Source organism: Theropithecus gelada, chromosome 14, assembly GCF_003255815.1.
Source record: "Theropithecus gelada isolate Dixy chromosome 14, Tgel_1.0, whole genome shotgun sequence".
Taxonomy (NCBI): domain Eukaryota; kingdom Metazoa; phylum Chordata; class Mammalia; order Primates; family Cercopithecidae; genus Theropithecus; species Theropithecus gelada.
The window spans coordinates 46846760-46864380 of NC_037682.1; the positions used below are offsets into that span (position 1 = coordinate 46846760).

The 17621-nt window shown below is 39.9% G+C and overlaps 1 protein-coding gene across 9 annotated transcripts in view; it reads left to right on the forward strand.

Annotated features, from left to right (window-relative positions):
- The window catches only part of UEVLD (UEV and lactate/malate dehyrogenase domains), a 70728-nt gene that overhangs the window by 26189 nt on the left and 26918 nt on the right, over positions 1-17621 (forward strand). For 8 of the 9 annotated variants that reach the window (XM_025358086.1, XM_025358088.1, XM_025358087.1 and 5 more), the window contains 3 exons: positions 4938-5073; positions 6426-6544; positions 13704-13806. In XM_025358086.1, the coding sequence (XP_025213871.1) occupies positions 4938-5073; positions 6426-6544; positions 13704-13806 (358 nt within the window). The remainder of the gene's footprint in view (positions 1-4937; positions 5074-6425; positions 6545-13703; positions 13807-17621) is intronic. The other variant, XM_025358095.1, reaches the window with a different exon arrangement.

The following is a 17621-nucleotide window of genomic DNA, read 5'->3' on the forward strand; positions in this document are numbered from 1 at the left end:
ATTAATTTGAAATTGAGCTGTCTAGGCTTGCCCAAGTCCCAGAACCCTGATGACAACCGCCTGTACAAAGCTGCTCCCTCCAGGTTTTGGAGCCAACTCTTGTTTGCTCCCTGTCTTTTTATAGTCGTTTCCCACTTGAGAAAGTACGGGAAGAGCTACTAGCAAGTAATTGGGGCATTATTTCCAAGTCCCTTCCTATTACAGATTTTTGTGTAATATATATTTATTTGTAGTTTTGCCTGTTTTTGACTTTCATGTAAGTTGAATCATACAGTATGTAATCTTTTGTGACATGCTTTGTTTTAACCAACATTAAGTTTTAAAAAGTCATCCACATTGATCTATATAACTGTAGTATTTGTTTTATGTCCTCATGTTATATAATTTTGTATTCTTCATTTTTCATTGACCATTATATTGAGCATTTCTCCATGTAAAACTATTTTCAAAATACATGGTTTTTAATAGTTGCCTGATGATCCATACATATTGTATCTACAAATTGCCCTATTGTAAGACATTTAATGATGAACTTTTTTTTTTTTTTTTTTTGAGACGGAGTCTCGCTCTGTCGCCCAGGCTGGAGTGCAGTGGCACGATCTCAGCTCACTGCAAGCTCCGCCTCCTGGGTTTACGCCATTCTCCTGCCTCAGCCTCCCGAGTAGCTGGGACTACAGGCGCCCGCCACCTCGCCCGGCTAGTTTTTTGTATTTTTTAGTAGAGACGGGGTTTCACCGTGTTAGCCAGGATGGTCTCGATCTTCTGACCTTGTGATCCGCCCGTCTCGGCCTCCCAAAGTGCTGGGATTACAGGCTTGAGCCACCGCGCCCGGCCATGATGAACATTTTTAAATGTGAATGTTTGTATATATCCAATATACATTTGATAATTTCCTAATGATAAATCTCTTGGAGTAGAATTATTGGATCAAAGATTTTAAATATTTTCAAGATTTTCTTATATATTACCAAATTGGCCTCCAAAAGGGTGCACGGAATGATACATTTCTATAATCAGTAGAAATCCGTGTAGGAGGGTACCTATTTTACAGTACCTTTTCTCTAATAGAAGGTATTATCCTTAAAACAAACCTTTGCTTATCTTCTATACATTGGTTTAGATGATGTATTCTCTCATTTTTGTAAGTAATTTAAAAATTTTATAAAAGGATTATTTATAATATGTTTACATGTACCCAGAAAGCTAGTAGGGCTGGGTATGTTGGAGTCAATTGAGGTTGGAGTAAAGACTGCCTTAGGATTATCACTTCTTATTTTATAGACAGCTTATAAAAAGGTGTATAATTGTAGATGTATTTTACTTTGTTTTATGTTTTTCTATATTTTTATATAGAAAACATTTAAAAAGAAGAAAAAAGAAATAGAAAAACAAAGGACATACTTCGGATTTTCAGTAGTAGGAGCTGACATTTTACTTTATGAATATTTATGTTATTTGCATTACCTGATGATTCAAATAAGATTGCCAGTTAAATGTGATGAATGGGGCATAATAAAAATTTGTCAATTGGAAGGACAAAAATGGATCTTACTCTTAATTTTCAGTTATTTGGTTATTTGAGAAATTGAAATCATTTTCATTTACTTATCCATCATACATTTCTTCCTTTTTGAATTGTCTGTTTCTCTCCTCCATCCATTGTTACACCCTTCTTTAAACAAAACAAAACTATCCTCGAGTAGTATTTGTGACATCTGTACCATGTTGCAGGAATTCATGTATCCTGTTTCTTCTCTCTGGTTTTCATTGGGATCTCTTTTCATAATTTTGTTTGTTTAGTAAATCCTCGAGGATAGTCTTATAATCTAGTGAAGGTTGTGCTTAAGTTTAGTTTAGACAGTTCTGGTTTTATTTTACTGTTCTGAGCCTCTTTATTATAAGCTAAAACTAGTCTCTTTTTTTCAGACAGGGTAATGCTGTCTTCACCCACACTGGAGTGCAGTAGCTCACTGCACCGTGAAATTCCTGGGCTCAAGTGAGTTTCCCACCTCAGCCTTCTGAGTAGCTGGGACTACAAGCATGGTCTACCATGCCCCACTAATTTTTTAATTTTTTGTGCAGACAGGATCTCCCTATTATTCCAGGGTGGTATTGAACTCCTGGGATCAAGGCATCCTCCCACCTCAACCTCCCAAAGTGATGGGATTACAGGTGCGAGCCACAATGTCCCGCCTTAAAATTAGTCTTAAAAAGATATTACATTATTTAGATTGCCCTATTTAAAAGTACCGCAGCGTACTGTGATACCTGGCACAGTGCTTTGATCTTATGATGCCCTCTATACTGACCTGAAGGAGACGAAAGAGTCCTTTCCCTTTTTGAGTTTGAATCACAGCCTTGATGTGGTCTCTTGTTTTATGTCCTCGTTCCTAATGTAAAAGTGCTTAACTGCTTCTTGGTTGTATTGGGTAGCATTGGGATAAGATTTTAACTGGGTGTTCTTGAATTGCTTTTACAATAAACCAATTTTATAATCTTTAAATTTATCAGCTTTTTACATTTCTGTTCTTTTCAGTCAGGGCTTCTTAGATCTACTTATGGTTGATAGAGCACATTGATTTGGACTTTCAGATCTTCCAAAGCACTGTTTGTTGTAATAACTATTTTCTAAATACAGTGCCTTTAAAGGAAAAATGAACACAGGGAAGTGACTTTGCTACAAATAATGTTGCTGTTTTAAGTATTCATATTAAATACATGCCTTCTATATGCAACATGGCAGAAAGACTGAAAAATAACAGTAATTAATTGTGTAATTCAGAATTCATACCAATCAGTGTTGAAACTCAAACACTGCAAAAGTAGGTGGCAATATTCAGTGCTTAACAATTTTATAGCGTTAGTATATCTGAGAAATGAGTGCTCAGGTGGATTTATCCTTGCAAGCATGTTTTTATAAGAATTGTGGGTACGCCTATCATAACAATTGTTTTCTGTATCTTGAAAAAGTATTCTCCACATTTTAAATGGGTTTATATTAGAGAATTCTTTTTTTTTTTTTTTTTTTTTTTTTTTGAGATGGAGTCTCACTCTGTCGCCCAGGCTGGAGTGCAGTGGCGCGATCTCTGCTCACTGCAAGTTCCTCCTCCCAGGTTCACGCCATTCTCCTGCCTCAGCCTCCTGAGTAGCTGGGACTATAGGCGCCTGCCGCCATGCCCGGCTAATTTTTTTTTTTTTTTTTTTGTATTTTTAGTAGAGATGAGGTTTCACCATGTTAGCCAGGATGGTCTTGATCTCCTGACCTCGTGATCCGCCCGCCTCGGCCTCCCAAAGTGCTGGGATTACAGGCGTGAGCCACAGCACCCAGCCTTGTTTTTGTTTTTAATTTTAACCTTTCTACTACACATATAGTGACATCTCACCCTATATTAGAGAATTCTTTAATGCACACTTGTCAAATATGTATTTGTAGTACCAATGTTACCTTTTTATTTTTTGTTTTAGATATAAGAGCATGCTCATATGTTAGGTAGTTACATAAATTGTTACATTAGTTTTTCTTATGTAATACCTTTTTGTTTATGTGGTTCAAATATGTTCTTTCCTTAAAAAAAAAAAAGTACTGCAGCACCTTTAAGTTCCACATGCAGTTGGAATTATAATTATGTAGCATAATTACATAGAACTTTGGAGCTAGAAGGAATCTAGAGGTCATCTAGGCCGGGGATTGCAGTTTCTCCAAGAGATTCAGAGGGCTGCGTTAGGCCTATAGAATTTGTTTGAACAGCACAGTTCGTTTTGTTTTACCTTGTTTTGTTTTGTTCTTAATGTAAATTTGAATGCCTATCGGCATGCTCTTTCCAATTTGCCACAATAACTGTCTCTCCAGATTTTCTTATACTTGCCAGCTTCACACATTTAATGTTATCTGCTTGGTCCCCAAAGGTATTTGAATTCTTGGCCCTAATAGCCTCATCTCCTTACTTTATAAATAGTGAAACCCACACTCTGAGAAATTAAGCACTTTAAAAATGAGCATACTACTAAATATTGCTAAGAATAATAATAAACATCTCTTTTACACTCACGGCTTATAGTTTGCATTCATTGACTCATGTATTACTCATAACAACCATTTGGGATTTATTATTCACATTGTATTACTGATGACACTGAAGCTCAGACAGGTTAGTGAATTTCATCAAGGTTGCTTAACCAATTACATTAAAATAATATAGTACCAAATTAGATAGTATTTTATCAGTGTTAATTTTCTGATTTGATAATAGTTAAAAGGAGAATGTTTTTCTCTTTTAGGAAATATACATTAAAGTACTTAGGGGTAAAAGGACATCATGTTTGCAGTTTACTTGTTCAGTTCAGAAAAACTAGAGAAAGAAAGACTAAACAAGCAAATGTGATAAAATGTTAACATTTGAGTAATCTGGGTGAAGAGTATATGTACTATTTTTGCAACTTTTCTGTCAGTCTGAAATTATTTCAAAATGAAAGTTAAAAAAAAAAAAAAAAAGAGTTTCCAAACCTAGGTATTAGGCTATTAAGCACATTCATGCTATTATTCTACTTTTGGGAAATGTTGAATTAGCATTTCTTCTTCCTTTATTTTTCAGTTAAAAGTATTCAATAATTTTTCAGTGAAAAGCATTGCAACAGTTAAAAGTATCATATAATTTGTATGATGGTTTTCAAAATATGAGAACGTGATTGAATACTTCTTTTTGACTAACTCTAAAAGACTGTATAGGTTAAAAGTTTTTTTGTTTGTTTTGTTTTGAGATGAAGTCTCACTCTGTTGCCCAAGCTGGAGTGTAGTGGTGCAACCATTACTCACTGCATAACTCAGACTGCAACCATAACTCAGACTCCTGGGCTCAAGTGATACTCCTGCCTCAACAAAGGTAGTATTGTTCAGCAAAATGTTTGTGTAACTTTTCTGTTTTTTGTGTATTCTACAGCCTAAATCTGTCATTGTTGGATTAATTAAAGAAATGATTGCCAAGTTTCAAGAGGAACTTCCGCTGTATTCTCTACCATCATCTGATGAGGCACGGCAGGTAGACTTGCTAGCCTATATTGCAAAAATCACTGAAGGTTTGTATATTTGTCAGGCAGACTGTCTTGAGAGTTATGAGTTACCAGTTTCTCACAAAAATAATTTACTTTCTGCCACTTGATTTTTATAAATAAATTTGTGTGCATATGTACATCTGTTTTTGAAATAAGAAATTCCTGTGCCTCAGGCCAGGCACGGTGGCTCACCCCTGCAATCCCAGGACTTTGGGAGGCTGAGGCAGGCAGATCACCTGAGGTCAGGAGTTCGAGATCAGCTTGGCCAACATGGTGAAACCCCATCTCTACTAAAAATAAAAAAATTAGCTGGGCGTGGTGGCGGGTGCCTGTAATCCCAGCTACTTGGGAGACTGAGGTGGGAGAATCACTTGAACCCGGGAGGCAGAGGTTACAGTGGACTGAGATTGAACAACTGCCCTCCAGCCTGGGCAACAGAGCAAGACTCCATCTAAAAAAAAAAAAGAAAAGAAAGAAATTCCTTTGCCTCTATCATAGGATATTACCATGTAATTCCAATAAATATTTTTTATTTGTTTGTTTATTTTTTTGAAATGGAGTCTTGCTGTGTCGCCCAGGCTGAAGTGCAGTGGTACCATTTGGGCTCACTGCAACCTTTGCCTCCTGGGTTCAAGCGATTCTCCTGCTTCAGCCTCCCATGTTGCTGGGACTACAGGCATGCCCAGCCAATTTTCATATTTTCGATAAGGATGAGGTTTTGCCATGTTGGTCAGGCTGGTCTTGAACCCCTGACCTCAGGTGATCCTCCTGCCTTGGCTTCCCAAAGTTCAGGGATTACAGGCATGAGCCACCGTGCCTGGCCAGGTTTCTAAAAGTGTAAAGAATTAGTGTTAAGCAGATAAAACAATTCTTGTATTGTTCAAAACCACTTGACATATGTTAATGATCCCAAACCTTTTTTCATGATATGTATATGTAGCTTGTTGGCTTATTCAGTATATTGGACCAGAATATCTATGCTTCTTCTTGATTCTCATTAAGGATGAAAGCAAATACCTATGTTTGAAACATTTTGGTAAGGTGTTAGACATATTTTTTTATTGTAGACCAGAGTAATGAGTTGGAATATTTTTCAGAATTACGGAAATCCTACTTTTTTAGAGTCTTACATATATATTTTAAAAGTGTTTACAAAGATACGTTCTCTTTAGAAGGATAATTTCTATTTAGTCGAATATTTAATAGGAGACGTCTGTCTTCCTTGCATTCATTTGTTCAGTAGTATTTTTTGCCCATTATGGAGTAGCACCATATTTTCTCTCTAAGCTATGAAGCCTGCTATATATTTTTTTAAAAGATCCTAAAAAAATTGTTGATATTTTTGAATTCTCAGGATAATTCACTTTTCTTTCTAGGTGTTTCAGGTATAAATTCAAAGAGCTGGGCAAATCATGAGAATAAAACAGTCAATAAAGTTACTGTGGTTGGAGGTGGAGAGCTGGGTATTGCCTGCACATTAGCAATTTCAGCAAAGGTATGTAAACATAGTGCTTATAAAGACATCTATCATAGTGCCACACTTCTAGGCAGGTTATGTTTTACACACCAAAAAATGCCTTCATTTTGTCATGTGGGAAAACCTTATTTTGGCTTAAAATATATTTAGTAAGTTGACAAAAAAAAATAGCTGAAAGCTTTCATAAGTGATGTTGCCTCTTAATTAGTAGTTAGGCTTAGAAAAAGTGATTTGAACAATGGGCTTATCCTCATCCAAGGGAAACCTCAACTTGACATTCATATGACTTAGTCACAAATTCTTTTGTATTTTCTGAATCATGCCATTTTAATTAAACTCTTATTTAATATAATAATTTCAGCTTTTCCTAAAATTAGCATTAAAAAAAAAAAGATTGCCTTTTCTTATATAATTACTTTCTTTTAGGATCATAGTTTCTGAGTTGATATGTTATACTAGTTTAGGGTTTATTTTTTCATCAGTCCTTTTCACTAGTCTCTGCATAAATTGTTTGCAGAAAGGCTTAAATTCCTTTCCAGAGAGGTTCAAAAGACCTGCCTGCCTCCCTCCAGAGCCCAGTATCATGATAACAGCATGTCTTTTGTCATTTGAGAGATGTAGCCCTGAATAGAATAGCTGTCCCTCTATATATTTATTTGGTGGCTGGCATTAGTTTTTCTTTTCTGTATATATTGGATTGTTTTGCCATCTAAATTCTTCCCTTTCCATTTAAGACTCACATATGTCTTGGAGGTAGGTTCTACTTGAGCAAATAAATTATATCCATGGAGTTAGAATATCTTAAAAGCTGGCTGCTCAGAATTAAATATGCCAACTTTTGGCATACTATAGTTTTATTTTTTTCACCCTCCATTTGAATACGCTATAATACACTATTACCCCTTTTTTTTTTTTTTTGAGGTGGAGTCTTGCTGTGTCGCCCAGGTTGGAGTGTAGTGGTACGATCTTGGCTCACCACAGCCTCTACCTCCTGGGTTCAAGCGATTCTCCTGCCTCAGCCTCCGGAGTAGCTGGGACTACAGGCATGCGCCACGACGCCCAGATAATTTTTGTATTTTTAGCAGAGATGGCGTTTTGCCACATTGGCCAGGCTGATCTCGAACTCCTGACCTCAAGTGATCCACCTGCCCTGGCCTCCCAAAGTGCTGGGATTACAAGTGTGAGCCACCGTACCTGGCCTGCTATTACCTCTTTTTTTTTTTTTTTTTTTTTTTTTTGAGACTGAGTCTTGCTCTGTCGCCCAGGCTGGAGTGCAGTGACCGGATCTCAGCTCACTGCAAGCTCCGCCTCCCGGGTTTATGCCATTCTCCTGCCTCAGCCTCCCAAGTAGCTGGGACTACAGGCGCCTGCCACCTCGCCCGGCTAGTTTTTTGTATTTTTTAGTAGAGACGGGGTTTCACCGCGTTAGCCAGGATGGTCTCGATCTCCTGACCTCGTGATCCGCCCGTCTCGGCCTCCCAAAGTGCTGGGATTACAGGCTTGAGCCACCGCACCCGGCCTGCTATTACCTCTTAATTAGAATTTGAGTTGTATTCAGTCTTTTGTCCCTAAATAAATGCTTCTATAAACATTTCAAGTTGCTTATTTTTTCATCTGCATTTTTATTTGGTCATACATTATTTTATTTTATTTATTTATTTATTTTTTTATTTAGACAGGGTCATGTTCTGTCGCACAGGCTGGAATGCAGTGGTGCAATCTCAGCTTACTGCACCTTCCGCCTCCCCAGCTCAAGCCATCCTCCCACCTCAGCCTTCCAAATAGCTGGGCCTATAGGCACCAGCCACCATCCCCACTAATTCTTGTATTTTTTGTAGAGACAGGGTTTTGCCATGTTTCCCAGGCTGGTCTTGAATTTCTGGGCTCAAGCAATCCTCTTGCCTCAGCCTCCCAAAGTGCTGGGAGTACAAGCATGCCCCACTGCACCCAGCCTGGTTGTACATAATTTTAAAAAATAGTACTAGTGAGTCAGAGGGCATGAATGGTTTTTATAGCACTTATGACATAGTGCCAGATCGCTCTTCGGAAAGGCAGAGCTAATTTATGCTGCTAATAACATGCACATCAACCGACTTTTTACATCCCTAACAGTACTAAGTTTTATTTATTTGTAATTATTTGTAGAAAATCATGGTTTTTCGTTTTTGTTTTTGAGACCAGGTTTCTCTCTGTTGCCCAGGTTGGAGTGCACTGGTGTGATCATGGCTCACTGTAGTCTCTATCTCCTGGGCTTAAGAGATCTTCCACCTCAGCTTCCTGAGTAGCTGGGACCACAGGGGTGTGCCACTACACCTAGGTAATTTTTAATTTTTTTGTAGAGATAGGTCTCCCTGTGTTGTCTAGATTGGTCTTGAACCCCTGGTTTAGACTATCTTCCTGCCTTGGCCTCGCAAAGTGCTGGGATTACAGGCCTGAGTCATTGCTTCTGGCCATGTTTTTAAACTGTTAGAAGAATCTCACTGTCATTATTTGTCTGTGAATTGTCTGGGTGGAAAATTTGCCATTTTTGGGCTGGGCCCGGTGGCTTACACCTATACTGCCAGCACTTTGGGAGGCCATAGCAGGAGAATCACTTGAGCCCAGGAGTTTGAGACCAGCCTGGGCAACACAGCGAGATCCCCATTTCTATAAATTTTTTTTTTTTTTTTTTTTTTTTTGGAGATGGAGTCTCACTCTGTCTTCCAGGCTGGAGTGCAGTAGCATGATCTCAGCTCACTGCAACCTCCATATCCCAGGTTCAAGCGATGCTTCTACCTCAGCCTCCTGAGTAACTGGGATTACAGGCACGTGCCACTATACCCAGCTAATTTTTGCATTTTTAGTAGAGAGGGGGTTTCGCTATGTTGGGCAGGCTGGTCTTGAACTCTTGACCTCAGGTGATCTGCCTGCCTCAGCCTCCCAAAGTGCTGGGATTACAGGTGTGAGCCACTGCACCTGGCCTACAAAAATTAAAAATTAGCCAGGTGTGGTGGTGCACACTGGTAGTGCCAGCAACTTGGGTGGCTGAGGATTACTTGAGCCTGGGAGGTTGAGGCTGCAGTGAACTGTGATTGTGCTGCTGCACTCTGGCCTGGGCAATACAGTGAGACCCTGTCTCAAAAAAAAATTCTGTTTTTCTTTTTAAACATCAATATTTTGATACAAAGTACAATATGCATAAGCCACTATTATGACTGCAACAGTGATAGCACTCATAATAGTGGCAACAAAAGTGGTGGTAGCAGCAGTAACTAACCTTTACAGAATGCTTATTAGGTAACAGGCACTTGTCTAAACATTTGACTCTTTTTGTTTTTTCTTGAGATGGAGTTTCGCTCTGTTACCCAGGCTGGAGTGCAGTGGTGCAATGTTTTTTTTTTTTTTTTTTTTTTTTTGAGACGAAGTCTCTCCCTGTTGCCTACGCTGGATTGCAGTGGCACGATCTCAGCTCACTGCAACCTCAGCCTCCTGGGTTCGAGTGATTCTCTTGCCTTACCCTGGGATTACAGGCGCCCATTACCACACCTGGCTAATTTTTGTATTTTTAGTAGAGACGGGGTTTCACCATGTTGGCCAGGCTGATCTTGAGCTCCTGACCTCAGGGAATCTACCTGCCGCAGCCTCCCAAAGTGCTGGGATTACAAGCGTGAGCCACTGTGCCCGGCTAGTGGTGTGATCTTGACTCACCACAACCTCTGCCTCCTGGGTTCAAGCGATTCTCCCACCTCAGCCTCCCAAGTAGCTGGGATTACAGGTATGTGCCACCATGCCCGGTTAATTTTTGTACTTTTAGTAGAGATGGGATTTCACTGTGTTGGCTAGGCTGGTCTGGAACTCCTGACCTCAGGTGATCCAGACTCGCCTCGGCCTCCCAAAGTGCTGGGATTACAGGCATGAGCCACCATGCCTGGCTCACCTGACTCATTTTTATAATAACCCTTTGTTTAGGTACTGTTATTACTGCCGTTTTACAAATGAAGAAACAAAGGCATAGGGAGGTTACCCAAGTTGCTCCAAATCACACTGTTAATAAATGATGAAGCAAGAACTTAAAGACCAAGTAATCTGTTTATCAGAGCCTGTATTATAGAGCTTTACTACTCAAAGTGTGGCTTTCAAACTAGCAGCATTGGTACCACCTGAGTTCTTGCTAGCAATGCATAATCCAGGCCCCTTCCCAGACCTACTGAAACAAAATCTGCATTTTTTTTTTTTTTTAATTGAGATGGAGTCCCACTCTGTCCCAGGCTGGAGTGCAGTGGCATGATCTCCACTCACTGTAACCTCCACCTCCCGGGTTCAAGAGATTCTCCTGCCTCAGCCTCCCGAGTAGTTGGGACTACAAGCACGTGCCACCACGCCCGGCTAATTTTTGTATTAGAGACAGGGTTTCACCATGTTGGCTAGGGGGCTCTCGAACTCCTGAGCTCAGGCAATCCATCTGCCTTGGCTTCCCAAAGTGCTCAGATTCCAGGGCTAAGCCACCATGCCTGGCCAAAATCTGCATTTTAATAAAATCCCTGGTGATAATATATGCTTCACTGATTGATTACATGGTGATATATTAAAGCTTTTTCAATCTCTGCTATAAACCACTATATTATATTGTCTCATTGTTGTTACTGATGAACATTTTGTTGTTCCTGGTCTTGTGAATATCCTTAATATTGTATTCTTTTACGCATGTACTGATAAATTTGTAGGATGATTTCTATAAATGAATCAATGGATTAAAGGAGTTAATGTTTTAAATTTTTGATAGAAAATTGTCAATTATCTTTTATTAATTATACCAGTTTATTGCCATACCCATAATATGTAAGAATATTTATTTTCCCACAACTTCTGCTAAACTTTTGGATTTTTTTGTGCCTTATAAATGAAAATAGTAACTCATAGTTTTCTTTGCATTTTCCTTGTGGGTATAGTTAGCATAAAATTAATAACTATGTTTTAGAGGGGATTACTATATGTAAGCCCTGTGTCACATAATTAATCCTTATAACCACATAAAGTAAGGCCGAATTCAGTGACTGTCCTGGTGTCGCATAGCTAATCCATAGTGTAGCAGGGTTATTTTCTTTCTTTGTGTGTGTGTGGAGATGGGGTTTTGCCATGCTGCCCAGGCTGGTCTGAAACTCCTGGGCTCAAACCTATGCCCATCTGTCCTTCCAAAGTGCTGGGATTACAGGTGTGAACCACCATGCCCAGCCAGGGTTGTTTTCTTAACCATCATACTTTCTGCCTGATAGTCTGGTAGATCTTTGGGTACTTTTGCCCATGAATCCTAAAATAGGAGATATCCTCAAGTCTCCTAGTACTTTGGAGAAAGACCTTCCATAAAGGTAAACTGATTTTTAGGAATTTCTATGCTGTTATTTATAGTCTGCCCACTGTGCCATCCTATTTAGAGACATGTGGAGTATTTTCCATGAGATCTCTGGGGAGAGTACTGCATGATAATAGGATTTGATTTTAGATTTTATAGCTATTATACTTTTTTTTTTTTTTTTTTTAAAGAAAAAGCTGGCCAGGCATGGTGGCTCACGCCTGTAATGCCAGCACTTTGGGAGGCCAAGGCGGGCAGATCACGAGGTCAGGAGATCGAGACCATCCTGGCTAACATGGTGAAACCCCATCTCTACTAAAAATACAAAAAAAATTTAGCTGGGCATGGTGGCGAGCGCCTGTAATCCCAGCTACTCTGGAGGCTGAGGCAGGAGAATGGCGTGAACCCGCGAGGCAGAGCTTGCAGTGAGCCAAGATCGCACCACTGTACTTGAGCCTGGGCGACAGAGTGAGACTCCGTCTCAAAAAAAAAAAAAAAAGAAAAAGCTGGCATTATTTTTTAACTTTTCTGCTATAAATAAGACACCCAAATAGACCCAAAAGCTCTTTCGGAATGAAAATAACATCAAAATGAAAACATAAATTAAGAGCAATAGCAGAAGTATTGAGTGCACCAAGTCATCTTTATTAACTCATCCCATTAAAAGAAACCTGCAGGGGCCAGGCATAGTGGCTCATGCCTGTAATCCCAGCACTTTGAGAGGACGAGGCAGGCAGATCACTTGAGGTCAGGAGTTCAAAACCAGCCTAGCCAACATGGTGAAACCCCATCTCTACCAAAAATGTAAAAAATTAGCCAGGTGTGATGGCACGTGCCTGTAATCCCAGCTACTCAGGTGGCTGAGGCAGAAGAATTGCTTGAACCTGGGAGGTGGAGGTTACAGTGCTGAGCTCGTGCTACTGCACTCCAGCCTGGGTGACAGAGCAAGACTCCTCCTCAAAAAAAAAAAAAAAAGAAAGAAAAAAGAAAAGAAAACCTGCAGAGTCGGGCGCAGTGGCTCACACCTGTACTTCCAGCACTTTGGGAGACCAAGGCAAGGGCATCACCTGAAGTCAGGAGTTCATGACCAGCCTGGTCAATATGGTGATACCCCGTTTCTACTAAAAATACAAAATTAGCTGGGCATGGTGGTACATGCCTGTAATCCCATCTACTTGGGAGGCTGAGGCAGGAAAATCACTTGAACCTAGGAGGCAGAGATTGCAGTGAGCCGAGATCATACCATTGCACTCCAGCCTGGGCGACGAGTGAAACTCCGTCTCAAAAGAAACCTGCAATCTGTGACTGGTGAGTTAAGCCCTGTTAGAACTTTTAGTAGTCAAGCCTACAGGATTACTTATTGAAGTTCGTAATTTCTTTTTTTTTTTTTTTTTTTTTTGAGATAGAGTCTCGCTCTGTCGCCCAGGCTGGAGTGCAGTGACACGATCTTGGCTCACTGCAATCTCTTCGTCCTGGGTTCAAGCAGTTCTCCTGCCTCAGCCTCCTGAGTAGCTGGGATTATAAGCATGAGCCACCATGCTCGGCTGGTTTTTGTATTTTTAGTAGAGACGGGGTTTCGCCATGTTGGCCAGGCTGGTCTTGAACTCCTGACCTTAGGTGATCCACCCGCCTTGGCCTCCCAAAGTGCTGGGATTACAGGCCATCAAGCCTGGCCACAGTTAATAATTTCTTGCTTGCATGTCACTTTTACTGCTACTGTGTTATTCTTCTTAACACTAAAAGACAGTGTAGGAGGCCTGTTTATTGTCCTTTGGTCCTCATTGTTGAATGAATTTAAATTGAGTCTCTGGCCATGTTCAGTGTAATGTTCTTTCTCTTACTGTACAGGGCATTGCAGACAGGCTGGTCCTTTTAGACCTCTCAGAAGGGACTAAAGGAGCCACGATGGACCTTGAAATCTTCAACCTTCCTAATGTGGAGATCAGCAAAGGTCTGTTTATTCTGCTTCAAGATGTTTGCCTTATTAGCTCTTCATTTTTGACTCCTAGAATGTTAATGCTGAAAAGCACCTTAAAGATCACCTTGTCCAAGTCTCTCATTTTACATATTGGGAAACTAAGATTGAAATAAGTTAAATTACTTACCCAAAGTCATTCAGGGATTTTAACTGATTATATTAATAGGAATCAAATGAGCAAATAATTCAGATTTATTCAGATTGGTCAGAAGGAGTTATTCTTTGTTTTTGACTTATACCTCAAAATAAATTTATCTCTGATTGCCTCTTTTTTGAAGAATATATTGGTTAAGAGCATTGGCTTTAGAGTTCCACAGATAGAAGTTTCCATCCCTGCTCTGCAATGATAGTGCTGACATTTGTCAGATTATATAATCTCGCAAACTTTAGTTTTCTCATCTATAAAGTAGAAATAATACCTACCTCTTGGTATATAGCAAAGTGCTAAACCAAGAATAAGAAAAAAAGTTTTAGCTGGGTGTGGTGGCTCATGACTGTAGTCCCAGCTATGTGGGAGGCTGAGGCAGAAGGATTACTTCAGCCCAGGTGTTCAAGGCTGCAGTGCACTAGGATTGTGATTGTGAATAGCCACCATACTCCAGCCTGGGCAACATATCGAGACCCTGTCTCTGAAAAAAAAAAAAGGAAAGAAAAGAAAAAAAAAGAAAGAAAAAATTTCAGTTTACATTCATTGCACTAAAAATACATTGTTAAAATAAATTTTAATAATAAAAAGATTTTCTACATCAATAACATTTGAAATACTAAATTTTCTATCTCTCTTTTTTTTTTTTTTTTGAGTCGGGGTTTCACTCTGTCACCCAGGTGTGAGTGCAGTGGCATGATTCAGCTCTCTGGAACCTCCACTTCCCCAGCTCAAGCTATCCTTTCACCTCTGCCTCCCAAATAGCTGGAACTACAGGCATGCACCACCATGCCTGGCTAATTTTTGTATTTGTAGTAGAAACGGGATTTGCCTTATTGCCCAGACTGGTTTTGAACTCCTGGACTCAAGTGATCTGCCCGCCTCAGCCTCCCAGAGTACTAGGATTACAGTCATGAGCCACTGCACCCTGCCCTATCTCGTTTTTTAATTTAAAAATTTGCATGTATTTTACAATGTACATAACATATTAGTATAGACATATTTATGTAGGTAAATACCATATTTGGGGATGTGGGGTTGAAAATATTTTACCAAGGATGCATGATCCAAAAAAAAAGAAAAAAGGCCACTGAACTAGAATAAACATTTCCCAAAGCCTTTCTACCTAGTTATGGGTAAGGTCAGATTATAACATGCTATAGTTATTTGGCTTCCCTTTGCCTTTCCTTAGGTCCTCTTTATTCCTTGACAATATTTTCCAAATAATATATAAAGACATACAGTATCACAAGCCTTAATAAACTAAGGAATGTAGTCAGAAAAGTTGAAATTATACCTATCAGTTGTAAAAGTTAGGTGTAAAAGTTTTAGTAAGCCTTTGGCTGCCTGTAGGATACAATGAGTTCATTTTCCTTCTCGGGAAAGAGTACCATAGTTGCTTTAAGGATCTTTTTTATAGGTCTCATGTAGAAGTTCTTTGGGGAACTGGATATTCTCTTGTACCTGTGATTTTCAGGTACTCAAGTTCTTAAGGGACTTCCTAACTCTTCTAAATCACTTTAGGAGACTCTTTAGTATATGGACTCTAGAGGTTGTGAGACCACGTAGGACCTGAAGAAATTGTTCCTTCCTGTGTATCTCATTAACCATCAATAGTTATTGCTTCAGATAATTGAAAGACTAGAATCCTTGGAATAGATGTGTAGTATATGGTGCTTGCCACCAAGTAAGGAGTCAGTAGTTATCTGTTGAATGTTGAATGAGTGTATATCATCTTGGGGTAACTTTCATTCTTGTTCCCCTTATTAATTGTGGTTGTACTTTTCTTTTCTTTTTTTTTTTTTTTAAAGAGACAAGGTCTTGCTCTGTGGTCCAAGCTGGAGTGCAGTGGTGCCATCATAGCTCATTATAACCTCAAACTCCTGGGTTCAAGCGATCCTCCCACCTCAGCCTCCTAAGTAGCTTGGACTACAGGCATGTGCCACCATGCCTGGCTAATTTATTTTCATTTTTGCAGAGACAGGGTCTTGCTCTCTTGCCCTGGGCGGTGTTAAACTCCTAGCCTTAAGCAGTACTCCTACCTCAGCCTCAAAAGTATCTGGGACTACAGGTGCATGTCACCATACCCAGCTTGGTTGTATATTTCTGATAGCATTTAATTTAATTACTATTAGATGAAGTAATTTTATTTATTTGTTTATTTTTTTTTAGACAGTGTCTCACTCTGTTGCCCAGGATGGAGGGCAGTGGCAGAATCATGGCTCACCGAAGCCTTGACCTACCAGGGTCAAGTGATTCTCCCATCTCAGCCTCCCAAGTAGCTGGGACCACAGGCATGTGCCACACCAATTTTTTTTTTTTTTTTTTTTTTGAGACAGGGTTTTGCACTTTTGCCCAGGCTGGAGTGCAGTGGCATAATCTCGGCTCACTGCAACCTCTGCCTCCTGGCTTCAAGTTATTGTCCTGCCTCAGCCTCCCGAGTATCTGGGACTACAGGTGCCCGCCACCACGCCCGGCTAATTTTTTGTGTTTTCAGTAGAGACAGGGTTTCACCGTGTTAGCCAGGATGGTCTTGATCTCCTGACCTCGTGATCTCTCCACTCAGCCTCCCAAAGTGCTGGGATTACAGGTGTGAGCCACTGCGCCCGGCCCTAATTTGTTAATTTTTTGTAGAGGCAGGGTGCCCCTTTGTTGCCAAGGCTGGTCTTGAACTCCTGGGTTCAAGCCATCCTCCCTCCTCGGCCTCCCAAAATGCTGGGATTACAGGCATGAGCCACTGTGCCCATCCTTAGATGAAGTAATTTTAAATGTAATGTTAACTGACTTCTCATGAATATATTCTGTGATATGGAGAAGTACATTAATAATTTGGGGAATTAAAGCTCATTTGGAAATTTTAGTAATGCCCCATGGTAACACACATAGACGATTGCAGCTGACTGATCATCTAATGTCTTTTTACATAACTACTATAACATTTTGGGGAGGGATATACATATATACATATGAGCATGAAAATTTACATACAGATACATACATACATACATATACAGTTATGCTTGTGTATATACAGACAATCTAGAGAAATACTAAGAAACTGTTAAGACGTTGGGCACGGTGGCCCATGCCTGTAATCCCAGCACTTTGAGAGGCTGAGGCGAGTGGATCACCTGAGGTCAGGAGTTCAGGACCAGCCTGGCCAACATGGTGGAACCCCATCTCTACTAAAACTACAGAAAATTAGCCAGGCGTGTTGGTGGGTACTTGTAATCCCAGCTACTCAGGAGGCTGAGGCAGGAAGATCACTTGAACCCGGTAAGCGGAGGTTGCAGTGAGCTGAGATTGTGCCACTGCACTCCAGCCTGGGCAACAAGAGTGAAACTCCGTCTCAAAAAAAAAAAAAAAGAAACTATAGAGAGTAGTTGCTTCAGGAGTCAGACTGAGGGAATTGATTTTGCACTTGTTTTTTACATATAACAGTATATATGTTTAAATCTTTTTATCTTTTTATTGTGCTCAAATACATATAACATAAAATTTACCATTGGTGACTTTAGGTACTTATTCACGATGTTGTGCAACTATCACCACTAATTTCCAGCATTTTCACCACCCCAAAAAGAAGCTCTGTACACATTGAGCAATTACTCTCCATTTTCCTTTCTCCCAGGTTCTGGCAACT